Here is a 21,684-nt window from a genome sequence, read left to right as displayed (position 1 = left end):
AATCTCTGTATTATTACAGTGTAAGAATAAAGCAAGTGGTTAGATCTACTATTCATCTTACTGTTTGTAAAATATTTTGACGAATGAGGTAAAGCACAAAAGACCAGAGGGAAACACAAGATCATATTAACGCAAATATATACATTTATAAATCAGCTAGAGGCATGAAGCCAAGATAAGCTCCATACAAAATAACAGATGACCTGCAGTAGTCAATGCATCACAGTCAGGCATCTGCACATTGCAAGCAACCAATCAAAATAGAAACAACATCATTCCAATTAAACAACATCTCCCAGGAAACACCCAAGTGCCAATACCCCCCCCCCCAGTCCAAATCTTGCAGAAACTACAAGTGCTGCAAGGCAACCCACAGATCTGAATTGCTGAGGAAGGCTTTCTGGGTCATGGGATGAAATGACTGCAAAAAATCTGATCAATACCTGGGAAAATCTGACTTATAAATATGAAAATGAATTCAAATAGCATAGCAATTATTTCGTCCTGTTCCCAGCCCTAATCCTTCATAGGCCAGTTTGAAGCATTCAAACAACCATCTGTGTTTCTTCTGAGAACACGGAGAAACAGGCAGGGCACACTGTGAGTTCTTTTTCTAGCTAACTAGTAGAAGAGCTCAAAAAATGGGCAAACAATATCTTATTCCCTGAGTTTGTATATCTGCTGGCTTAAAATAAAAATATCCTTATCCTCACAGTACACAAAAGTGAACAAAAATGAATTGCTTCCCTCCTCTCTCTCTCTCTCTCCCTCCCTCCCTCCCTCCCTCCCTCCCTCCCTCCCTCCCTCTCTCTCTCTCTCTCTCTCTCTCTCTGTCTCTCTTCATGTATGTCACATGCATTCATCTGGCCATTTGCAAATTAATATTGCTATGCTGTAGTTTAGTTTTGAAGAATAAAAGTACTTTTTAATTTGCATAGGCACACACCTAGCTCCTGTCAGCAGCTCTTTAAATTAAAAGTGTATTTTCCAGGAATTTGTTTCCACAAATTCTGAAACTCTGCTTTTCCTTCACATGTGAAACACTGAAATGCAACAACAACTCAAACTTGTTGTTTTGTTGCAGAGAAAGTCAGTTTGCTGAGAAGCTTCCATTTATTTATCTTAAAAAACAGGAAATACTTTTTTTCCAATAAGGTTGTTTTCACAATAGATCTCTGCTTTTAAGAACTTTTATAATCTATCCTAATGTTTCACACACAAAAGAAATCTCAAAATAAGGGGAGGATAGGGTAGGGAAAGTACCTCTGTTGAGTGCCTAAATAACCTAAATAAGTGTCTGGTCAACAGTGGACAATGACATTGAGATGTTTATATTGGAAGAAAGTTGGATGGTTTGGGAAAACATGTTAAGAATTTTTGAACTTGTCACACATAGTCTCCAGAAAGGGACAGCACTTCTGAAGCAACTTATTCTTAATCATCTAAGACAGGGGTCTCCAACCCCTGATCCGTGGACCGGTACCAGGCCATGGCATGCCAGCAACTGGTCCGCACAAACAAGCAAAGCCCCATCCGTGGGATGCAGGCAGCACACAAAAACATGCACCCTCCAGTCCACAGAAAAATCTCTCTCCACGGAACTGGTCCCTGATGCCCAAAAGGTTGGGGACCTCTGATCTAAGACATTGTTTCTCAGCCTCAAACTGGCTGTGGAATTCTGAAAGACTCTAGAATAAAGACTGCTGCTTTACTTCTGATCCCACTTCTATGTTAATTCTTGAGCAGCTATTTGGAAAAGAAAAAAAATGAAAAGGTGAAGATTCCAAAATCATTTTTAGTGAATTGGTGTATTGCCAGATAAATAGAACCCCATTATAATTTATAAATGTATTTAATGTTTTCATTTGTTTCTCAATTAATAGGTCTCAAACACAATTTCAAAATCAATACCATGTCAAATAAGCAAAAACAAAAAACAAAACCCCATCATGCAGATGTAAATACAGCTAAGTTTCCTCTTCTGAAGCTTCAGTATTAATGTATTAATTCACATTTGTTTACTATATTTAGCCAGTAATATCATATGACAAAAAATTTACTTTGCAAATACTTATCTGTTATATCTAAATGGCTATATTTTTCCCCAGAATGATTAATCAGTCAAACCTGGAGTACTTTATGGTCTTTAATAGCTATTGTTGATAGATTGAGGCTTAGTTTACCAATTATTCTTCACTGAAATGGCAGAGCTAACAAGTACATTATTTTGAAGACGCTGTGAAAAACATTAATTATGCCACTAGGGCATTTAAATGCCCAGTATTGATAGTGGGGTGAAAGATCGTTTTTATTCCTTCTCTCTCTCTCTCTGCTACCCACATTTTGTCCCCTGTGCTGGAATTTATAATTATACTGCCCAATGAAGGGTTCTAAGAAACTCAAAAGCTTATAACAATTAAAGAATTTTGGCTAGTTTATTAAAGGATATTTTCTCCATGGATTCTACATTCTTTTCCTCTGATTGCCTACATGCTTTCTATGATTCTTAATTTTGGGGGGTTTGTTTCAAATTGGGAAAGAGTACTTAATGTTAAATATACACATCCACTCATATAACAAAAGTTTCAAGTGCGAAAATATTTCACTTCTGTCTTGCCTTGGTTACTTTGTTTAAACCTCTGGCTGCTCAACAACTACAACTACAATTTTTCAACTCAAACAAATCTGCTCCAAGTCAGGTGTTCTGAATGGTTCAAAAGAGATGATTTTGCTCGCTTCTCGTGTCCTTTACAGGTTAGATGTTCTCAAATTTTCTTTGTATTATTTCATTTTGCACTTGTGTTAGGAACATATGCTCCAGGCTTCATAAATAGCTTTGGGTTAAGACTGCTATAAATCTATCAGGCTTATCTCAAAGTCCTAAATTCAGTTCAAGTTCCCCAAGCACACAGGCAAAATCTGAGAGTAGACAGCATGCAAAAAAAAAGCAATAAGAATGAGAAAATTCTAAGATAACCCATGTCAAATTCCAATGAAAGTTCTTTGCAATTACAAGTTCTGTGAAGGGATTCCATGGATGTCTTCACAAACTGTCATTGTTCCCATTGCTTCCCATATGAGTAATAGCTGTTCATAACTTAGAAAATTGAGTTTATGGATTCCTTTCTCATATTCTTCCAGTCCACCACTTTTTTTTTGGCATAGAAAATCCTCTTTCACCTCTCTGTCAAGGGATTCCTTGAGTTCTTTCTCCTTATCTAAATAGGTGACTGTTGACCTGGACACAACACTTGTCCAATCACTTTCTAAAACAGGTCAGAATAGGAGATATAAAACACTCCAAAAATAAAAGGAAAACTCTTTCTTCTCTATTTTCATTTCCTATTGTGGCAGAAATAGGATTTCTGAATGTGCAGATTGACATCCTTTATGTTAGGATACAGTACTGAAAGGGCCTCCAGTTCTCCTTGCTTGCCTTTAGATATGTAGTCACCACTGATTTAGTAGCCTTCAGACTACATATTTTCCAAGTCACAGATACTATATTTTAAGCACCAAGTCCTAGAGAACATCAGTGAACGAAGGATATCACCTTCATGAGGATATTTTATGAGCTTTTTTTATTGTACTTAATGGTCTATAGCTTTGCAGTACCTTATCTTAAACTAAAATTAACTTTTACCTTTGTAGATACAGCTCATTTATTATCTTTAGTTCTACATGATTAGACTACTTTCAATTGTCAAATTTTTGCTTGGTGGAAATTACTTATTATTGAGTCCAAAAAGTGCATATTCTGGTTTCTCTTCAGGTCATATAAATTGCAACTTCTGCATTGGGGTAAAACTGTATTGGCTGAAGTGAATATAAATCAGCTTTCTCTGCCTTTGTTTTCTCAGAAGTATGATGATATGTTAATTTTTAGATATAAGGCTAGAAAATCATATTTTCTCTGATCAAAGTTTTATTGACATGACTTTTTCTCCTGTTCTCTCTATGGATAGAAAGTTTAACTTATTGTTTCAATTAGGATTGTTTTTACCATAACATATAAACTGCATTAGACAACATAGGAAATTCATCTTCCATCTTTATACGTATATGTATTTGTGTATGTGTGTGTGTGTGTGTGTTATATATGATCATTAAACTTCAATTCAGTGGAAGAACAATTGCATTTTTTTTCTGGTTCTTTAGCTGATCTGAGATAAACCAACATGGTCCAGAACAATATTATAGAATGATAATCAAATCATACTTAAATATTAAACTGAGTTAGTAACATGGTTGTTAAGGGAATCTTTCCCAATGATTTGGCTTGTCGCAGGTGATCATAGCAACCTGGGACACTGCAACCATCATAAATTTCAGTTACCAAGTGTCCAAATGTTGATCACATGACCATCGGGATGCTGCAATAGTTGTAAATGTGAAAAACAGTCATAAGTCCTTTTTTCTGGGCTCTTGTAACCTCAAATGGCCCCTAAATGAATGATTGTAAGTCAAGAACTACTATGTCCTAATTCAATAATTAGGGCACAAATATTTTTCTCCTACTTAACAAATCTGATGTTTTAAATTTCTTGTTATTTAGGCATATTGTTAAGCATTCAGCAAAATAGAACATGACAGGAATGTGTGGAACAAATCTGATGTTTTAAATTTCTTGTTATTTAGGCATATTGTTAAGCGTTCAGCATAATAGAACATGGCAGGAACACGTGGAACTGTTACGTTTAGCCTATGTCAAATATTACAATAAGTAAATTAAATAATGGTCATAATCAACAGTTTATTGCATATAATTTTAAAATATGGACTGGGTTCACATATCTAACTAAAACACAGTTTGCTTTTTAGCAGTTCATTGAATAAAGCATAATTGCTTCAGATGCTAAAAGCTGCTTTAAAATCATATCCAGACGCTTGTATTATGGCTTTGTATGATTTTATGAATGTAGCCATACATTTTGTATGAATTATTCCTAAAATATGCATGTTTTGCATTCCACTATTTAAAATATTATATGCAACTACACCGAATGAATATTTTCCATCATCTCTGCTTGAATGCCTTTTCCCAAATACATTACTTATTACATTTATATCCTGCCATCAGATGCTCTATGTGGCTTACATAGCATTTCCTTTTCTTTTGTTGTCTCCACAGTAGTTAGCCCTATAAGGAAAGTTAGATATATAGAGTGATTGATTAGCCAAAATCACCCAATGAGTTTTCATGATCTCACCCTAGTTTATATCTTAATTCTCACACCATAATGTATGAACTTTACAATTTTGAAACTGTGGAATACTTTGGTTCAACTTTCAATGCCTGCAGAAATGGGTAGCAGCTCTCATAATTGTAATTATGCAGAGGCAAAAATTTTCTAAGAGACGGATGGCATAGTTGGGTGAAGGAGAAAGAAAAAAAATGGCAGGACCTGGATCAATGACAAAACGGAAAGATATTGGCAAGCAGGTTCAAAGCAGAGCCTATACATTCCAGCAGGGGTCAACTGACTTGCCTGTCAGCGGCTCTCTCTCTCACTCTTTTTTTCCTTCTTCATGTCATCTCATACTGCCTTTGTTCATTTTTTTAACCCATTCTTTTCTTCTATCTGATGGATGCTTCATTCTATCCAACTCTGAAGGAATGAGTTCAAAGCATGTTGAAGAAATATGCATGGTGCTCATGATAGCTTCTTAGAAGGTTACTAAGTCTGCCACCCAGTGCCTGTGGCTATCTCTTTCTGATGTCTTCTGACAGCTCCAGGACTGTAAGCAGCCCTATTACAAATAAGCCTCACTTAACACTTATCCTAGGCACATACTGCACACTATTTGGGGGAAATGTGACACAGATGGATTTGAAAAATGTAATTTGATGCTATTTGAATAACATCAAGTATATAAAAAATATTTTTAATGTATTTTTTAAGGAAATGGTTGATATTTTTTTTAACACCCTGCATAATGTGAAAATTGTCCTTCATTTCCTCAGCGTATTCATATTGTCAGTAGAAGAGAACATGTGTAGTTTGTTCAACTGGATTCAACTGCTGAGACCTTGGTGCTCTCTGAACTTGGTTGTTTGGTTGCAGATGTTTCATTATTCAGCAATAACCAAGCTCAGAGAGCACCAAGGACTCCATCGTTCATATATGAAATAACATGAATTAAATATTTAAGATAAAAGCTTTTTTTGTAAGGGAGAGCACAAAATATTTCATTCAGAAAATTCCCAGAGAATGAGATTCAGTTTAAAATGCTAGTAGGTAAAAGGTCTCCCCCCTATTTACTTAAGAGTTTGTTCTTTCCTGCATTAAAGAGAAAACAAAAATTGTCTGCAGTCAGCATTTTGCATCTGGTCAACTTTTTGTAAGATCCGTTTATTTCTGCCATCTCATTTTTAGAATCTTTGAACCACAGATTTCTGAGTGCTGCTTAATAGAGTGCCTAATTTACAGTCTGAACCACAGCCCAGAAATTGAGTGTAGCTACATGTACAGTATGCTACAGTTTCCTAAATGAATACAGTCTAAAGCTCATTGTCATTCCTTTCAGAGGCTTTAGAATTAGATCTCTCCGCAGGAAGAGCTAGGAAAAGCCTGAAAGCGTTTCTTATGCTATTTTCAAGACAGATGAATTGTACTACAATTTGGCTAATGTAAAGGGATATGGCTAGCTTATCCTAATTTTCACAGCTGTCCTTCTGTATTGACTCACACAGGAAATGAATAGGGCGATGTCCCCTTAACGTTATGTTACTTATAAACTCAACTGATTTGGATATACACTATGGATCTGTATAATGCTGCATATGTTCTATAGCTTGTTATAGTTTGGGGTTGTTTTTTTAAAGAAAAACCACTGAAAGGGGAAATACTCAATGCACGTTGTTCTGCATTTTCGTTTGTTTTGTGTGTGTTTTGTAAAATGCAAAAACAAGAAATTTGAACATTTAGTAAAATAATGTGGAAGAGATATTGTCCCCACTTCCATTTTTCCAGACTTGTTCTTACTCAATGAAAATGACACGATAGCAGCATAAAAAAAAAAAGATGAGGCTTGGTAGTAAAAGGCACAGACTGAAGGACACATCCAATACCTCCTACAATTCTAACGGTTCATGATATGTGGTTATGAGTCAATATGGGAACAGTCTTGAGAATGGCTAGTTATCTTTCTGTTTTGAAAAAAAAATATATATAATGCTAACATTGTAACTGTTCTGAATATAATCACATATAGTGATGATAATTATAATGGGTAAGACCTGGGATTTTCTGATGCCTTTCAAGACCTTCCAAGAGAAACACATAGTTCCTTTCTCTGACCAAGTTTTGGGGAAAAAAAGTAATGTTAACTCTTCTTTTAGACTCTTCTGCATTATAACTGGTAGCATAGAAAATTAGTGGAATGTTATCAAATGGTGTGTTAAGTTAAAGCAAAGAACATGTGGTCCTTTTTATGTCGATGACATTTTGCAGTCACAAGATAATGTACAGAATATGGTCATCTAAGGTTACAGGATAAGAGAGTTACAACCTGGAGTGGATTTAGAAATGAAGCTTAGAAAACCACTAGCTGTATGTATAAGCTGGTAACCGGAGAGAGTGACTGATGCTGAATTTGTCATAGACCACCAGTCTCTGCCTTACTAAGAAATTGTAAGCACTTGGTCTATTCATTTGCATATTTCCATTTACCTTTCTTCTAATTCGGAGAAAGATATAGGTATCATATTGCTTAGTCCAAGTTCTAGGATTTTATTTTTTTAAGAACTTAGGAATTGTAGTAAAGAGGATGATCTTGATAGAGAGAAAGAAAATCTGTTACTGTGACAACAGGCAAGGCATAACATTACAGAAACACAGATGAGGGGAAAGAGATCTAAAAGCATCTCAGATACCTCCTCAAATTCACATAAAGTTAGAAGAGAGAGGAGGAGAAGGTTCACATTCCAACTTGAAAGATTCTATTACTATATACATTCTTAAATTCACTTTAGACATGCTTGGCATCTATTTCTTGGTCTGTTCTACCTTGTAGGGCAGACAGGGTATGCAGTTTGCTTCTGGGTTAAAAGGATTAGCTGGTGACATCACCATTTCCAGTTGGGATGTCCAGTTGGGGACTCCTTTCATGTCCCTGGCAGGAGTGAAGGACAAGAACTCAACCAGTGGTGGGATTCAGCCAGTTAGCACCAGTTCGGCAGAACCAGTAGCTAATTTTTTGTTGCCCAGGCCCAGAATGGACTTCCGGAAGCGGCATCCACACAGAGAACCGGTTGTTCACATATTTGAATCCCACCACTGAGCTCAACCCCACCCTACGGCAGTTCTTGAGTCTTGAACGTGGGCCTGTTAACCTCCCGCCCAGCATTCTAACCACTCAAGGCACTGTTTTCCCGAGATATGAAGTTTAAGGAGTGGAAATCATTAGTACTTTGTAATCCTAGAAATATTTTTAAATAACAGTTTCTTAACACAAAATGTGGCATCCAAGTTGGCTCCAGATATTTTCATGGAGTAAGTATGTGACATTACCTTGATGAACGGCTGACTTAGGAAGATGATTCTGAAGAGATTTGGAGATCATTTACTCATATGAAGTATAACTAATTTCAGATGTGATGTTTTTCTTCCAACCTTGAAGAGAGGAGAAGCAGAAAACTATCACTTTTAATCAGCGTATATTGATTAAAACCATCTTCTTCAATGTGAATCTTGGATCTGGTCCTGATCTCTGACCCATTTTCCCCAGTAGGCTAAATGGATTAGGTGAAAGGAATGGATCTTTTCATTGGAAAATTAGTGAAATAGGAAATCCAGTGAAATCCATTTTACTGGAAAATTAGGAACTCCCACTTTTAAGAAGTGCCTAGGAATGGGTGGCAATTATTTTTGTATTGCAGCAAGATTTTTATCTTTAATCATGCACCATTTTAATGTGACTTACCCTACTGTTAAATATCAAAATTAGAAACTGTTTTACTTGTTTGTACTGATCATGGTGTTATCATTGCTTTGTAAATCCACCAAAAATAAAAAATGAACAACTTGATCATCTCCTTTCTTCCTTTGTTTTGCCATAATTAAATCACAGCATATACAGTTTATGAAAAATAAATAAATTTCTATTCCCCTGGTTCCTTTTTATTTCCTGGAGTGAGGGTGACTATGTGCTACAAATGAGCACCATTCTCATGCCCTATCTTTTTTGCTTAAATTAATGGAAAGCTGCAGTCAGTTTTAAGGATGATGGTAGTTTTGATTTATATTTAAGTAGAAATGTCTTTAAGAAGGGAAAGTTTTCAATATTCCTGATGAAGAGTCTCTTCACAATATGATGAACAAGTTAACAGGAAGTTAATACAATTCATTTTGATAGCTATTGTACAGCTATGAAAAAATGGCTGAAGAAATGGCAGAAATGAACCAATTCCTATTTGAATTCAGAAATTCAATTTGTGTTTCTGATATTTTCTCTGAATATTTACTTGACAACCCCCCATAAAACCATGATAAGTATGATGTAACAGTTGTACTGAAATAGTAGACTGGCAAATGCATTTGTGGTCACCAATATTAGACCTGCCCAAGTCACTTGTTTAAAGTGAAGAATGTTGTAACTGCTGTATATGGCTATGATAATTTGTTTTAATTTGAAAACTGAAAACCATGCCATCACTTAAAAATTAGTTTGACTCACTTCCAAAGCCTATCAAAATCCTTTGGGATTAAGTTTTGCTTCAGAGTTTCCCTTATACCAGAAATAAAGCAAAACATATATTTGAAATTGTAATCTCCCTGTGCATAGATGCTGGCAAATTGTTGTAATAAAAGCATCATATCATTACAAGAACATGTTATGTAAACGTATCCACCTCTGTGATCAGATCCATGAGCAGAATTCCTTAAATGGAAAAGGAAGTCATACAGCCAATATAACAGCCTCAATTTAAATTTCAAACCAAGCCATTCATTATATTTAGATTTGGTCTAGTGTAATGTAGAAACAAAGTATTTTGGCTTCTTTAAGTAACCAAGATTAAAATAACCAATTGCTTAATTAAATGTATTAACTAACTCATTGTTTTGTATCCAATAATATGCACTTTGTAACTTTTGCACAGCTATGATAAATTGTATGACCCAATTACATAAGGGGAATATTTGAACTTCACAGAACTGCTAAAGGTAAAGGTAAAGGTTCCCCCGCACATGTGTGCTAGTCGTTTCCAACTCTAGGGGCCGGTGCTCATCTCCGTTTCAAAGCCGAAGAGCCAGCGCTTGTCCGAGGACGTCTCCGTGGTCATGTGGCCAGTATGACTAGATGCCAAAGGCTCACGGAACTCTGTTACCTTCCCACCATAGTAGTCCTTATTTTTCTACTTGCATTTTTATGTGCTTTTGAACTGCTAGGTTGGCAGAAGCTGGGATGAGTAACAGGCACTCACTCTGTTACGCGGCACTCGGGATTCGACCCGCCAAACTGCCGACCTTTTGATCGACACTCGGGATTCGACCCGCCAAACTGCCGACCTTCTGATCGACAAGCTCAGCGTCCTAACCTACTGAGCCACCACGTCCCTACTTTACCCCTAATGGGACATTGAATCTAGCATAATGGCCATTGAGATTAACCCAGTTAACAGTTCTTCAAGAATTTAGAATTTAGAATTTTTAGAATTTTATTGAATTTATATACCGCCCTATTCTCATAGGACTCAGGGCGGTTTACAGGGTACTTAAAACATCGATACAAAAATTAAAAACAATTTAAAAAGATTAAATTAAATCCCTGAAAAAATATAAAAAACCCCAATTAGAACTCTCAGCCTGGGCCGGAAAGCTCAAAGAACCAGGTCTTCAGGTCCCGGCGAAATGAACGAAGTTCGGGGGCAAGCCATTGACAGAAGAACAATGCCCATTTGTTTGAGATAATGTGTAAAATACATTTCAGATCCACATGTTTATACACATTTCCGACTGAACAAGGAGGCACAAGTACTGTAAGTTACCCCCAGCAATATAAACTAACACAAGCAGGCAAAGCACAAGGCTCATACAAAAATATGCAGCTAATAAAAATAGTAATTGTACTATCTGTGCTCATGACATAGTTGCTACATTTGTACAAACTTCACTAAATCTCTCAAGGTGATATATAATTGAAAAATAATAGCTTCTAATCTAAGGACAATTCCACCCAAGGTTGCTGTGCCAGTTTAAAAGCATCTCTGAACCTTCCTGACCTCATGACATTGGCTATGCTCAGCTGCTGAACTGATATATTGCTAGCTTAGCCAAGGTATTACCCAAATTGCAAAAAAGCTATCTTTTCTTTTTGAAATCTGAAGCTCTGCAGAGCTTTCTCATTGCTTCCTGTTTTCTCTCAGCTTCAACCACCCCAAGGTCCTTTAAAGGAAATGATGACTTTTTTTCACAAAAGTAAAAATAGTTCTGGCTATTTAGAATTATTCTTTGGCAGGGAACAAAGAGATGTGCAGAATGTCAGGCATTTTTAACCTATATTCTTTTCCTATATATCAGAGTGGAAAGGGAGACTAATATGGTTGCAGTGTAGATATACCCTTACAGTGAAGTTCAGGTCTTGTTACCTAAAACCTTTCCTTTCCTTTCCTTTCCTTTCCTTTCCTTTCCTTTCCTTTCCTTTCCTTTCCTTTCCTTTCCTTTCCTTTCCTTTCCTTTCCTTTCCTTTCCTTTCCTTTCCTTTCCTTTCCTTTCCTTTCCTTTCCTTTCCTTTCCTTCACTATAAAAGGTAAAGGTTCCCCTGCACATGCGTGCTAATCGTTTCCGAATCTAGTGGCCAGTGCTCATCTCCGTTTCAAAGCCGAAGAGCCAGCGCTTGTCCGAGGACAACTCCGTGGTCATGTGGCCGGCATGACTAGACGCCAAAGGCGCATGGAACGCTGTTACCTTCCCACAGTAGTGGTCCCTATTTTTCTACTTGCATTTTTACGTGCTTTCGAACTGCTAGGTTGGCAGAAGCTGGGATGAGTAACAGGTGCTCACTCTGTTACGCAGCACTCGGGATTTGACCCTCCAAACTGCCGACCAGCTTATAAACTTAAGTTAAGGGCCCTGGGAAGACAGCTTGGTTACAAACTGATTTCCTGATAACATTCTACTCTAGAATTGCCCGCAATTTGAGCAGGCGGCTGACTGAATTACTATTTTTTTTTTGCAAGGTCCTATTGATCAACTGGAAGAAGACCACTAATTGGTTAATGGTGGTGATTCTCAACATGCTGAGAGGGAAAATAGTTATTGGCTTCAAAGTGACCTGTAGGGACTGGGAAGGAGAAATGGTGCTATGTTTGAGGTCAGGAGTAGATGAATGTTAATGGTCACTACTTTAGTCTTTCTGAAGAAGTCAGATGGAGCAGTTGAAGACAGACACAACTCTAGGAGGCAAGCTTTTTACAGTGTGCTAAATCAACCAAGCCCCCAAAATAGCATCTTGTAAAAATGGAATAGTTTTTATTTTGTATCCACTTGTATTTTCTTTTTCAGTTTACCAATATTTCATCTCCAGCCTCCAATTTCCTTGAAAGGCATGTACAGCAGCCACAGGGTAGCTATCTGTCTATTCCGCATCCTTTAAAAAAACAAGGTGATAATCATACACACAAGACTTACCATTGCAGTTTTCTGGTATGTAAAAAGCTGAACCACTTCCAAAGATTGCAAGTAATTATTTTTTTTAATCCCATTTATATAGACTCAGGGCGGCTTACAATCTAAGCACAAATCAAATGTGCTTAGCAATAGCCTTCATTCTATGTATATGCCTGCTTATTAGGGCTTTCGCCCCCCCCCCAAGTGGCATTATTACAAAGTCAGCTTATTGCCCCCAACAATCTGGGTCCTCATTTTACCTACCTCGGAAGGATGGAAGGCTGAGTCAACCTTGAGCCTGGTGGGACTCGAACCTGCACTAATTGCAGGCAGCTGGTGTTACTTAAGGAGGCATTAGCCCACTGCTCCACCAAGGCTGTACTATTGATGTACTATTGAATCCTCATAGTTACCCAAAACAACTTCCTGGGAAAAGCTTGTTCAAATTTAATTGACTACTTAAATGGCTTTCAAAAACCCATGAGATATGAGGCTGAGCAAGCCTCTTGACTTTGCATGACTTGATGATGTTTATTTGGCTCTATGCATATTAAACACTGCACAAAAGTTGGAAATCTGTTCTTAGATGAATGTAGATCTTTCAAGCATGTATCCAGCACAGGAATTTCTATGCAGAACTTATAAATATTCCTATTCCTTACATCAACATATTATTTGGGATATCTATATAGCTATACAAGCAAACTTCTTTTTTTTAAGGAGTTCCTTTAAACAGGCATTGAAGTTGGAGGTATCAGGTGATGACATGGAGGGAATGCATATCAATGCTGTTTAGAATCTTGCAGTCCAATCTCATACCGGACAATAGATTCTGATATGATTCCTTAAGGCAAAAAAATAATTTCCAGACAAATGAATAGAAATAATTGCTTCACTATTATACTTTTCCAGACTAATTTAAATGTTTCAAATTGGAGATACTTTCCTTCCTCCTGCCAAAAGAAGGCTATTTTGTTCCTTTATGAGATTATCAGTTCCCACACAAGATTTTTCACTTGTCTTCTGTGGAGGAAAAAAACATGTCATCTATAAGATGGTACACTTTCAATTCACTGACAAATAGTTTGGAATACTGGAAGAAGCTATAATAATTTCAGAACAGAAACCTCCACAGATTTACTATAGAGGCATTTCTTTCCCTTCCAGTTATGATAAAGCAAAATCATATCACTCAAATTGAGTAGACTTTGATCTATGAGATCTGTAGTACATAATGTTTGGTATGAGAGCCTCTGTGCGTTCATATTGCCTCTGGCCATCGTAACCCTTCATCTTAGATTCATCCATCAGCTATGTTTCTAACCCCTGGCTATATGAGCAAACATTACTCAAGACCAAACTAGAATTGATTCACCTATCATTTCTCTTCTATCTTATGTTGTTTGGGTACACATGAATTTTGTAGTCCATGAATATGTTCATAGATGAAGTTGTGCTGTTGTATATAACCCACTTCTTAATAAGAACACACAATCATTAGCAATGTTCTGCTAGATGAGATCCCTGGTGCATCTAGTATTTCTATTCTGACAGTGGCCAACCAACTTTACAAGGAAGCCTAATGGTCTCTCAGCAGATGACTTTCAAAGGCTGATATCCATTGTTCCCATGACTTCCACGATATTGCCCATGATATTGTGTTAGAATATAATAATAAATTAAAAGCAAGATTATTTCCTCCCATGTCAAGAGAATATTCTTCTGGAACTCTTTTTTACTTAACTGTACTCACATTCTCCCTCTAGGCACCCTGCACTCAGTAACCACATTATATATTTCAGCTGCCTATCAACCCCCCCAAAGAACTTTATATATGTTTGTGAAAATAACATTGAGGAGCAGAAGGAAGAGCCGTAGTCAAGGAACAGTTAGGTAAGAGAAGAATCCAAAGCAACAATGGAATTTGACAAAGATCTCAGACTAAGATCACACCTGGAATACTGCATCCAGTTTTGGTCACCAAATCACACACAAAAAAAGATGTTGAGACTTTGGAAAAAGTGTGGATGAGCAATTAAGATGATTAAAGGCCTGGAGACTAAAACATATGAAGAACGGTGGCAGGATTTATTCTAGAGACACGGTGGCTCAGTGGGTTAGGACGCTGAGCTTGTCAATCAGAAGGTCGGCAGTTTGGAGGGTCGAATCCCGAGTGCCGCATAACAGAGTGAGCGCCTGTTACTCGTCCCAGCTTCTGCCAACCTAGCAGTTCAAAAGCACGTAAAAATGCAAGTAGAAAAATAGCGACCACTATGGTGGGAAGGTAACAGTGTTCCGTGCGCCTTTGGCATATAGTCATGCCGGCCACATGACCACGGAGACGTCGGACAAGCGCTGGCTCTTCAGCATTGAAACGGAGATGAGCACCGGCCCCTAGAGTCGGAAACGACTAGCACGCATGTGCAGGGGAACCTTTACCTTTACCTTATTCTAGAGAAAAGAAGAAACACGGGTGACATGATAGCAATATTCCAGTATTTGAGATGCTGCCACAAAGAAGAGGGGTCAACTTATTTTCCAAAGCACCAGAGGGCAGGACAAGAAACAATGGATGGAAAGGAGAGAAGCAACCTGGAATTAAGGAGGAACTTCTTAACAGAACAATTAATCAGTGGAGCAGCTTGCCTTCAGAAGTTGTGAGTGCTTCACCACTAGAGCTTTTTAAGAAGAGACTGGACAGCCACTTATCTGAAATGGTATAGGTTTCCTGCTTGAGCAGGGGGCTGGATCAGAAGGTCACTTCTAGCTGTATTCTGACAGTTTGTACTTTTTCCCTGGTATTGTTTAGGACATGGGTAGGCAACCTCGGCTCTTTTAGGACTCATGGACTCCAACTCCCAGAATTCCCGAGTCAGCACATCTGACTCAGGAATTCTGGGAGTTGAAGTCCATGAGTCCTAAAAGAGCTGAGGTTGCCTACCCCTGGTTTAGGATATAGGCAAGGAAAGGAGAGGAGAGGAGAGGCATATTCAGAGTTGTACTCGTAACATTCTAACAATAGTTAGTTATAGGTAGTTTTCGTATTCAAGACTTTGGTATTCAACTTCATCCACCTCGAAGGCTGGCAGTATGCCCTTATACATCAAAGGAAAGTTACAGCTTTATTTGATTTTCGTAGAGTTATTACTATTATTGTGTGCCTTTTTTTTTGAAGGCATACTTATTTTAATTTGCTGAAATTTCAAATAAACATTGTGAGTTATTGTTTTCACACTTGCCATTGCAGATAATTTAAAGTGTTGAAAATACTTAAAATACAATCATGGGTTAGCTCATTTAATTAACACTTTCTTTAAGTGTATGAGACTAAGACTTTTGTAAAAATAGTGTGGTAAAGTTATATTTTTCAAATGTGTTATGAGTTTCCTTTAAATAATCAGCACGTTCAAAGAGCTGTTATTTATTTACTTACAATTTTCAAGGATTGCATTTTCTTAATGCTTCTTTTATGCTATAGGGCAACATAGCACTGCATTTAGGTTTATGGAAGAAGCTTGATTTGCAAAGAAACTTGTTTTTAAGCTAAGAGTGGACAAAATGAAGGTCAGCTGCGATGACTAAGTTCAAAGCTTCTAGTATGCTGAAATCCTAAATCTTTTATTGAGATTTACAGCATACACTAACACTACTAATATTACTTTTTGTTAGTTAGATTTAAATATTCCAAGATATTATTGACATGTTAGGTCTCGATACAAAAAACAACTGCCAACTGATTTTCATTTTAACATGATTTACAGGAGAGGTTGAACAGGTGGGCCACCTGGTTGGTTGTTATATCAAGAAACATTTATGTGATAGAGGAAAGAAGACATAAAATAGCTGTGAATTGCTAACCAGCTCCTCAGTTTTTATATATTTTTACTTCCTGCATCCTTGTACTTTGTTTTTAGTTCCTGCATTCCCTTTATTTTGTAAAATAAAGTCAGACATGCAGCAAACTGAGCTAACAAAACAGACTTTCTTTAAAGAAAATGCAACTGATACAAAAGATTTGAGACATGAGTGAAAAATGGCATATTTAATTATTAATATTAACAACAACACAACAACAACACAAAACAACAACAACAATAGTAATAATAATAATATAATAATAATAATAATTAATAATGATGATGATGTTGGAAGGGATCTTGGAGGTCATCTAGTCCAACCCCCCTGCTCAGGCAGGAAACACTATACCATTACAGACAAATGGCTGTCCAGTCTCTTCTTGAAAACTTCCAGTGTTGGAGCATTCACAGCTTCTGGAGGCAGGTTGTTCCACTGGTTAATTGTTCTAACTGTCAGTAAGTTTCTCCTTAGTTCTAGGTTGCTTCTCTCCTTGATCAGTTTCCATCCATTGCTTCTTGTCCTGCCTTTAGGCACTTTGGAGAATAGCTTGACTCCCTCTTCTTTGTGGCAGCCCCTGAGATATTGGAACACTGCTATCATGTCACCCCTAGTCCTTCTTTTCATTAAACTAGACATACCCAATTCCAGCAACTGTTCCTTATATGTTTTAGCCTCCAGTCCCCTAATCCAGGACTTTTCAATCCATGGTATGCATACCACCAGTGGTACACAAGCACCTGATAAGTGGTACGTGTAGCAGGGTGAACAGGAATGAGTCAAAGTGTTGGCAGCACTGCAAAAGCCCAAGGAGGAGACAGCTGGAGCTGCAGGTCTGTTGGGGCTCTGCAGAGGTGCCAGGATCAGCGCTGGGCTCCAGCTGATCAACGGTTCTGGGAGAGGATAGGACAACAGGGGGCTCCATGTGAGGGGTGGGGCGGGGCCTGTGCATGGGTTGGAGAAGCAACGTGGTGGCGCTAGCATCGTGGTAGACCAGTTGCTTCCCTCCCCCTGCCAGAAACCCACCAAAGCCGCGCAGGGTAGGTTGCGGCAACTGCAACCACCCGGATGTCCCCGCCTCTCCCAAGCGTTTTTTTTTATTGAAAAGTTTTACAATACATTTTTTAATACAAAACCCCTCCCCCTCCCCTCTCCCCAAACCTCCCCAACTCTCCCCTCCCCTCCCCCCTCCTCGACTTCCCAGAGCTAAATACAGGGTATAAAAATACAAACAAACATAATCTAAAATATGCAAACAACAATAAGATATTAAATTCTATCACACTTTAACTCTTAATAAAATAACTACAAGCTAATTATACATCATATAAATCCGCTACTTATTCAAACGCTAAGTGAAACTTTAGTCCCATATTTATTCTGAATATAATCTATCCATCTCTTCCACTCCACAGTGTATCTCTGTTGCGATTGATCTTTCAAATACGCTGAAATCTTTCCCAAGCGTTTTTTTACTAACCTGCTTTCAGATGCATTCCGTTCCTCCATTCACTTCTCAGCCTTCGCCATGTGTTTGTGAGACAAAAAAAGAGTTCCATGAGACTTTCTAACTTCTCGCGTGATCTCAAGAAGTTAGTCTGATGGAACATATTTTTTTTAATCGATAGTCCCACAAAGACGTGGCGAAGGGTGAGAAGCGAAAGGAGAAACGGAATGCAGCTGAAAGCCAGGTTAATAAAAAAGCGCTTGGGGGAGGCGAGGGCATCTGGGCGGGGGCAGGCCTGGCAGCCTTACCCTGCATGGTGGCGGGAGGGTGGGGCGCATGACCTTCCCATGCCAGGCCAGCCCTTGCAGCCCCGGAGCAGCCGTACTAGGCGGAGGTGGGCAGGGTGTTGAGGTGGGGGCCGGCAGGCCGACCAAAGCAGCAGGTGGAGCTACTAGGCTCGGGGAGGGGGGGCGCTGAGGTGGGCAGTCGGGCCATTGGCAAGCACAACACGTCTGAGCAGAAAGCAGCCATGGAACAAGTGGGGCAGGTAAGGAAAGAAATCCTTGCTCCCCCCAGAAACTTGCCTTTCTTTCCTTACTTGACTCCCAGCCCCATGCCACTTCTCCTTTGCGATCTGCCCCCGCCATGTGCAAGGAAACGAAGTATTTTTTTCAATTCAAACTTTGCAATCTTTATGCTTTATCGTATATATTTGGGTTTCATTATTTATTTTATTTATTTTATTTTATTTATTTTAATTCCATTTATATCCCGCCCTTCTCCGAAGACTCAGGGCGGCTTACAAGCTTAGCATATCTATTATGATAGATATGTCATGGTTGTGTTAATTGTTATTGTAACTTCTGTGAACCACTGGGATTGCAGTGCAATAGAAATACTGTATTCATTTTTCTTCTGTTCAATCATATCTATGGAGAAACTGTCTGGAACAATATTTTCCAGAAATGGTTTGCCCTTGCTTCTTCCTAGGGCTGAGAGAAAGTCGCTGGCCCAAGGTTACCCAGCAAGCTTTGTGCCTAAGGTGGGACTAGAATCAGCCTCCCAGTTTCTATCCTGATTCCTTAACCACTACACCAAACAGGTTTGCAATAGTGGTGAATATCTGCAGCTCAGGTGTAAGATGAGGTTCTCTAGTTTGTAATAATAGAAGTAAACATAAATAATAAAGTCAACATCAGCCATAGCTATAGAGAGACAGAGTCCTGATAAGGCTTGTAGGCATCAATAGCTACATTCCACTTGTCCATGAAGATCACTATGGTTACTCCTGATCAATTTACTTCTGACAATGAGAATAAAACAGCCATCTAAACACTATCCTTAAAGAACAGATGGGATATACACAACAAATATTTTTAATTTAAAACATGAATGATGGAAAAAAAAGAAAGTATGAATGTTTTCTATAAAAATATTACAGCTGGATATCTTTTCGACGCAAGCAATATATATATTTCAATGGTCATTGATGTAAAAATTTAATTCAAAAGCCCAAGGTTCTTTTGAACATGAGATCTATCTTGTATGAAGTTTAGGCAATCCAGGTTTATCCATTTTGGAATAAAGGTTGCAATAATATTTCTTGATACCTTTTTTGTAAAGAGAATCCTGCAAGGTATGAAAATTAAATATGTATTCAGGCATAAAGGCTGAATGGAATTGGTTAGTACAGTGAATGGATAAATGTAGGAATAATTCTGGAGATTCAGTATAAAATTTGCTGCAGTTCATAATGCACATCATAATTAAGATCTTCATTGACTGCCATAAGTATATATCGTCATCTAACACTTTACCTTTTGCCTGTGATGATCTGGACTGTTGTGATCTCCTTCTATACATCATCTTCTTATGCTTGAAATAAATCTTTCTGATAAATGAGACATGTGCACTAGTAATAGATATATGTTAGTATTAAGCTGAATTCTTTATATCTTATCAACATTTTACATGATGACATATAAAGATGTCATTGCCGATGTTTGATATACCATTTTTTTTGGAATATTACTATTTTTTACATTATTTTATTATCTGTCACAGAAACTTTGAGGCCACAAGTCTTTTGCAAAGTCATGATTTAGAATCTTGGAGAAATAAAACTGGATTATAAAACATGGGAGCAGATTTAAATTATTTCCTCATTAGTAATTTATGGGCAAGATTGGATTCCTATGACATGCTGAAATTCAAATGACACAATTCCATTTTGATCTAATTGAACTTAATCAAGCCAGCTTGTTATACTAGTCATCCCTGCCATCATTATAGCAATACATCATTAATGAAAGGCTTTATACAACATTATAAAACATTATGACAACACTATCAAATGCCTTTTCAGTTATGAAACTGAGTATTTTTTGTGTGTCTAAAAGTAGTTCAGAGAGTTGGGTATCCCCAGGGATAATAATTGTTTTTCAAAAAGTTACAACCCAGAAAAACCACTAAGTTTCCTTCATTAACAGCAATCTTTTCTCTTAACTCGATAGTTCCAAATTGTTTTCAAAGCATGAAAACTCTGCAAAACTGCTCAAGACAAACAAAACTTTTAATTTGAAATCATTCTGTCTTTGAAAATTAGCCTCATTTTGCATATTGAAATTACAGTTATTAGGCTCAGATCATGAAGTAATATTTATGGTGAAGTCACTTTGGAGAAACCTGACTAATTGATCTTGTATCCTTCATTAACTTGATGTTGATAAATTCTCTTGATATTTTAATGAGCAGTTGCTATTTCATTTCCTCAAAGCATTATTGACTTAATTTTTCTTTCTGTTGTTAGATGTCACTTTGTTTTCATGTGTTCTCAATTTTTTTAAAGGCCTCCAGTGGTTTATTTTTAAACCTATCTCATTACGGGTAACTGTTTGTACTGTTACACATTTACCTCGGTTCTTGACTTTTACTGCTTTATATATGCTTTTAAAAAATGTCAATGAATCATAACAAAATCTTACTTATTTTCTTTCATTATTCTGCTTTGCTTCCACTGATGACTCTTAACTTCCTTGCAGAGTGGCAGTATGAGGGTAAGAAGGCCAACTGTGAAACTTCCTGAAAATTTCTTGTCTGTTTTTTCACTGTGGCTCTGTTTAAAACTTAGTTGAAATTCTATTCGCTCTAACTAGAGACTTGTGTTGCAATTCAATTTCAATTATGTGTCTTTCTCTTGTGAAACTTTAATTATGATTTATTTCTGTAATCGTTTTTCCCCCCCTGTTTTTATTGTGGTTTAAATTACCATCACATCATATCTGTCTAGATTGAACCCACTCTTCCTCAGTAATTTCTGTTTAGCACAAGACATGATTAAAACCAAAACAATTATTTTTATTGTGTTGTGTTATGGTAAAGACCTGCTGTTTGTCGATATGATCCAAACATATGAAATTTAAGAAGCGAATATTAGCAAAACAAGGCACATTGGATATAAAGAAATATATATTCCTGGTTAAAGATTATAGGTAGTCATAATTAAGAGTCAGGCAAAATCTGGCTTTACATTGTGGAAGTTGACAGTACCTAGCACAGATTGTTTTATAACTATATTCACAATACTTATTAAAATGATTACCAATAAATTTTGTTTTATATGCCAAAATTTATGGCATGTAGAATAACTTTTATTTTTATATTTGCAGACTGCAAGTTGGCCAGGGCAGGTCCTCCAGCAACAATAGTTCCAATTGATGAAGAAAGTCGGAATGGTGAGTATTTATCTAAATTATGAGATTATTTCTGATG

The 21,684-nt window shown here is 37.4% G+C and overlaps 1 protein-coding gene across 1 annotated transcript in view; it reads left to right on the top strand.

The window, feature by feature from the left end:
• Positions 1–21,684, top strand: part of PCDH15 (protocadherin related 15) — a gene marked incomplete at its 5' end in the record, with an annotated part of 435,974 nt that overhangs the window by 7,151 nt on the left and 407,139 nt on the right. Inside the window, 2 exons of the mRNA XM_081330024.1 lie at positions 20,955–20,969; positions 21,582–21,647. Coding sequence (XP_081186150.1) covers positions 20,955–20,969; positions 21,582–21,647 — 81 coding nt within the window. The remainder of the gene's footprint in view (positions 1–20,954; positions 20,970–21,581; positions 21,648–21,684) is intronic.

Source organism: Vipera berus (genome assembly GCF_964194415.1).
Source record: "Vipera berus genome assembly, chromosome: 5".
Lineage (NCBI taxonomy): Eukaryota > Metazoa > Chordata > Lepidosauria > Squamata > Viperidae > Vipera > Vipera berus.
Note: the sequence above shows the minus strand (reverse complement) of the source record. Positions and strands in the feature narration are given on the sequence as shown.